Source organism: Panicum virgatum, chromosome 3N (assembly GCF_016808335.1).
Source record: "Panicum virgatum strain AP13 chromosome 3N, P.virgatum_v5, whole genome shotgun sequence".
NCBI classification, from domain to species: Eukaryota; Viridiplantae; Streptophyta; class Magnoliopsida; order Poales; family Poaceae; genus Panicum; species Panicum virgatum.
Window position 1 is genome coordinate 60,280,488 of NC_053147.1, and position 5,741 is coordinate 60,286,228.

The 5,741-nt window shown below is 40.1% G+C and overlaps 1 protein-coding gene across 1 annotated transcript; it reads left to right on the top strand.

Annotated features, from left to right (window-relative positions):
* Positions 1 to 347: 347 nt before the first annotated feature.
* Positions 348 to 5,309, top strand: LOC120667954. The gene is made up of 5 exons (XM_039947926.1): positions 348 to 551; positions 663 to 1,002; positions 1,088 to 1,629; positions 2,052 to 2,633; positions 4,809 to 5,309. Exons 1-5 carry the CDS (start codon positions 348 to 350, stop codon positions 5,307 to 5,309), a joined length of 2,169 nt encoding a protein of 722 aa, XP_039803860.1.
* Positions 5,310 to 5,741: the final 432 nt, after the last annotated feature.

Sequence of the window (5,741 nt, forward strand, 5' to 3'; positions counted from 1 at the left end):
GGCATTAGCAGCGACGCTAACTTCAGCTTCTCCGTCACAAAAAATAACAGATAAAGAGATTCTTTTAGTGAATAAAGGGAAACTAGATGCAAAGTTGTTTATGTTAGGTACACGGCTAGGAGAAATACCATGAGTGTTTGCTCGCTATTTGCACATCTTGGAAAGCAAACTGTTCTTTGCTTGCTTCTCCTATCAGATATGTTGCTTCAGATCTGATGACAGGAGTCCTATTTATAGTCCCCTACCCTTTGCTTTGTGACATTGCAGGTGTATAGCAGCGAGCGTTGTCACCATTTGCTTTTGTCATCCTCTGCATAGAGACCAAGAGAGAGAGACAGAGAGCAACAATGGCAGATCTTGCCATTGGGATTTCCAAGACGGTGGTTGAGAAGCTGGTGAACAAGGTCAGGTCCGCTGTCAAGGAAGAGGCGGAGAAATGGCAGATCCTGCAGCGTGACATTGTTTTCATCAAGGACGAGTTCGAGATGATGCAATCCTTCCTCAACACCACCGGGCGGGAGCGCATGAAGAACCAGGTGGCAAGGACCTGGGTGAGGTAGGTTCGCGACCTGTCTTATGACACTGAAGACTGCATCGAGTTCGTCCTTCACCTGGACACAAAGCGGGCGACCTTCTTCTGGCAATTCTTCCGCTTACTGAAGCCCAAGGTGGTACCAGCAGCGCTGCCGCTGGACCAAGCCGTCGCCGAGATAAAGCAACTCAAGGCCCAAGCTGAGGATGTGAACCAAAGGAACATACGCTACAGCCTCACCGGCAGCTCTGGAGATCAGCAGATGCTGCCAGCTCCTGCTGCCAGCAAGAGGACCCTGGACATCTTCATCAAGCCCAGGGATGGCTTTGATAATCAGGCAGGCACTTTGGACCTCGCCAGATTGATAAAACGGGAGGGCAAGGAACTTCAAGTGATTGCCGTGTGTGGAACAGGAGATCTTGGGACGACATCCATCATCAAGAAGGCATATGACGAGCCTGAAATCTGTGGCATGTTTCCATGTCGCGCTTGGGTGAAGCTGATGCATCCTTTCAGTCCCCATGAGTTCATCCGGAGCTTGTTGGTTGAGTTCAGCACAAATTCTGACAAGACCCAAGAGGCGAAGACCCAAGACCCCAAGATCCAAGGACCCAAAACCCAAGAGCCCAATACCCAAGGGCCCAAGACCCAAGACCCAAGAGCCCAATACCAAAGATCCAAAGACACAAGAGCCCAATGCCCAAGAGCAAAAGACCCAAGAGCCCAATATCCAAGAGCAAGGAGTTTTAGAATTAGAATTACAAGAGCAAGAAGTTAACACCGTAAGGCTGCAACAAGTGCTGGAGGTGATGAAGGCAACCCAAGAAAGTATGCTTGCAGAATTCATGGGGAGAATCAAGGAGAAGCCATACCTCATCGTCCTAGAAGGTCTCTCCACCATCGTGGAGTGGAATGCCATCAAGACATTTCTTCTAGACATGAAGAATGAGAGCCGAGTTGTTGTGTCAACGCAGCAGCTTGAGATGGCAAGCCTGTGCGCGGGACAGCCATACCACGTATGGTTGCTCCGGGAGTTCTCAACTGAGCACTCCGTCTACGCCTTCTCAAACTCAAAGGACCATCCCAAAAAACCACTGGTAAATACCAACAAACTGCTTTTAAAAAAGCTTTCCTACATTTTTGTACATGTCTCTATATATCTACTCCTTCCGTTCTAAATTATAAGTCATTCCAAGAATCTTGAAGAGTCAGAATTTTTTAAATTTGATCAAATTTATACAAGATAATAACATTTACGATACCAATTAAGTATCATTAGATTCTTTGTTAATTATATTTTTATAGTATACCTATTTGATGTCATAAATCTTTATATTTCTCTTTATAATTTTGGTCAAACTTTAAAATTGTTTGACTCTCCAAGATTCTTGGAATGACTTATAATTTGGAACGGAGGGAGTATTTACTACTAGTTACATACATAGTGCTCATCCTACATGAATACATGTGCTGATGTTATGCTTCTTGCTTTGCATACGTACGTACCTCTGCTTTGCAGGTTAATGAAGCTACCACATTGGACAAGTGTTTGAGTGACGACGACACAGAGACCTCGGACCATTGGCTGAAAGTACATGGCCTTCGTGGGCGCTATTCGGAACTAAGTACACTTTGGGGCCAGGTACAAACACACAGTGTGGTCTCAGTCTGCGGGGTGGCTGGTGCTGGGAAATCTTTTCTCGCCCAAGTCCTCCATACCCATTATTGTCCTCGTGGTCGTGGTTGGCACCATGGAAGCTACGTTGTTAATGTACCCCATCCGTTCGATATCACGGACTTCTGTGAGAGCTTGTATCTTGAAATCTTCTCAACACCACCAAAAGAAGGCGAAGATATCTTCCGGATGTGTTGGAAACATCTTGAGCAAAAACCGTGCCTTGTTTTTATTGACGGCTTGCGGTCCAAGGAAGATTGGGACTTGATAGAAGCTAACTTGATACCGGCTGCTTCTTTCCCTTTTGGAGGCTGTACCATTGTTATTACCAGGGAAGAAAGTGTTGCCAGACATTGTGCAACGTCACCTGATGCAGTGTGCCGTGTCAAAGGTCTAGAAGCTGATGCGGCCCGTCATCTCTTCCAGGTGTGTCATCAACTTGCTTCATGCATGCTAACGATCTAACTAGTCACGTATAATATGATCAACTCATCATTTGGGGGCGTGACAACTTGAATATCTATAACAATATGTCTATCCCAATATAAAAATGCATCAGTAATCAGTTAGGGATCCAACATTTGATGTGTCATCCTCCATTCTTGTTTGATCTAAACTAGCCCATTAATACATGCCCCTACTATGCGGGTTACAATGTTAGATGGACAATTATAAGATCATTGATAAAATTAGTACCTAAAACATATCAAAATTGCTTATCTTATTGTGCACACCATCTCTCTCTCTCTCTCTCTCTCTCTCTCTCTCTCTCTCTCTCTCTCTCTCTCTCTAACACACACCCATTAAATACTCTGCAATCTCTGTATGTTCACAATAAATTCATGGACTATTATATATGTTTCGCCATCAAATATCATGTTGTCCCTTTCGCATAATCTCTCCTTACATTAGTTTAAATTATGTTAATTCTAATTGTAGCCTATATCTAGTGAGGTATGAATCTAGATTTAGCTTTCAAACATTTGTCTTATTAGGTACCACAATTTGTTTATCCACATGTTAACTATAAACAGTATCTCTTATTGTACCTTTCATTAACTTCCCTTTAGTATTTTTGCTAAAAAATAGATACTAGGTCTTATGCTATACTTTTTTTAGTTACTGCGATGGCATAAACATTCATTTCAAGTATATTGTTTTTAGTTACTGCAATGCCATAAATAGTCATTTCAACGGTACATATTGAATTTTCTCTAACAAAGAAAACTCTATGTGTAGTAGTATTTTAAAAAATAGAGTACATACAACTAAAGTATCATGTAATTATTTTACAATTCTTTAGTCAAAACTTTAATTAAAAATTATAAGAAGTAGTTACATAATTTATTATCACGAATTACCATACAATACCAATTGGAGGCCTAAAATTTTCACAAGTTTGTTTAGGGGTAAAAAGAAAAATCCTACAAAATGTTCACAATAATTAGAAACATTTGGCCTTTCATTTTGGTAGACTCCAATCACAATCACCAATATTAGACATTGAATCTATTATCTATTGCCAAAAAAACACCTCTACTATTCAAAAAACACATAAAAGGAACACTCTAAATTTGCTTTTGATTTACCCATCTATGCCATTATACATATTCAAAATAACCCAACCTTTTATTAAATTACATACATATGTCATCATGATAGATAGTTTGGAATAACTTAATTTGTTTATATAAATTTCCCATCTTCTATCATTATGAATGACAAATAATGTAAGTCTTAAAATTTGTTTCTAAATTATCAGCATCCACCATTACAAAAAATCATCTCTGGACGAATACTAACAAAGCTATTACATAAAATAATATTGTATTGGGGTGAGCATTGTTATCCCATCTTAGATCTCACTTCGTGTGGTATCACCGATCCTAAGTGATGTGGTGTTAGTTTTTAATAATAAGTGTGCCCTTTTAGTACTTAAGCATGCAGTTTAGGACATAAATTCATTATTTAAATAAAATATAAAAATAAAGTTAAGAAAAAACAATAAGAGTTATAAGAAATCATGACAGATGAATAGATTTATTTAAAAATCAAAACATAGATGCACGGTGCCATAACATACATGATTGCAATAAGTGCCACCAAAGCTAAGCTAAGGTTTGAATTAATTTTTTTGAGGAAAAACTATTAGTACATGTGGAAAATATATGCAGATTGTATTAGGAAACAAACAAATAGAGAAAAATTGTGAATTAATATAAAGTTACTTTTATTAGTCAAAGATATTTGATAATCAAATGTAATACTTACGTCTTCTAACTCTCTCAACCATGTGGGAAAATGGTTTGATGGACTGTAGTTAATATAATGAAAATAAATAACAATGTCATTGTAGTTAATATATTTACATATTGCAATCTGATATATTGATAGTAGTTGAATTGTCTAGTGAATTATAATATTTACCATAATGTTATAATAAATCACTTAGTATGGACTTACAATAGTCTTGTAAGTTAGTATAGTAGTTGAATTGTCTAGTGATATATTGATATGATATTATAATATAATATATATAATTTTTTGCTATTTTCTTGTTATATATGTACTAATACAATTTGTATTTCCTATATACAACAGGACACCTTTAAACCTGACGGAATCTCTAAGGGTGATTCTAACATGATGGCTGAAGCAGATCTTATCATAGACAAGTGTGGCAGACTTCCCAAACTAATAGTTGCTTTAGCTGAGTACTTGGCCGAAGTACCAAACGTCATACGGGAGGCCCGGCGTCTGAATGCCAACTTTATGTATGCACTGAAGACGACCAGGAAGGGACTTGATAGCTTCCGGGACGTATTCACCTGGATGTATTCAAGATTTCAGGCTTGTCATCAACTACAAAGGAAATGCATATTCTATCTGTCACTATTTACTCAAAGCAGTATCATTCGTCAGAATCGTTTGGTGAGGCGGTGGATTGCAGAGGGCTACTCTGAGGGCACTGACAGCAACAGCATGGTGGAATATACAGAGAAGCTCATCCGCGCCTGTGGCCGCCCCGTCGGAGCCGCGCTCGCCGCTCCCGTCGGCTCCCTCAGGCTCCAGTGCCCTGCCCCGGCCGTGACATTATTTTAGTTTTAGATTATGCGAGATACACTATTACTTGCATGCTGACCACGATTGGTTCGGTATTTACCGAACGCCCAGGCCTAGGCTCGCCGGCACGTCAACGACCCTCCGGCTTGGTGTGGAGCGGCGTCGACAACTTTGTGCTAGGGACGGAGACCCCTCCTTCGTGGGCAATCTCCCTTAGTGGATATCCGAATCAAGGTGACCGTGATTGTGTTCATGGAAGAGACTTGATTGCCGAGAAGCGATACTCTTTGTGAGTGCTTCAACAACGTGGATATAGGGGCGCCTTTGTGGCAATCCGAACCATGGAATAAATCCTCGTGTCGAGAGTTCGCTTCCTCTCATCCCTTCTATTTAAGCTTCCGCATTTCATATTGCAACTTGTGTGTCTTTACTCTCTTAATGTAGTATCTTGCTAGGATTGGATATAGGTTG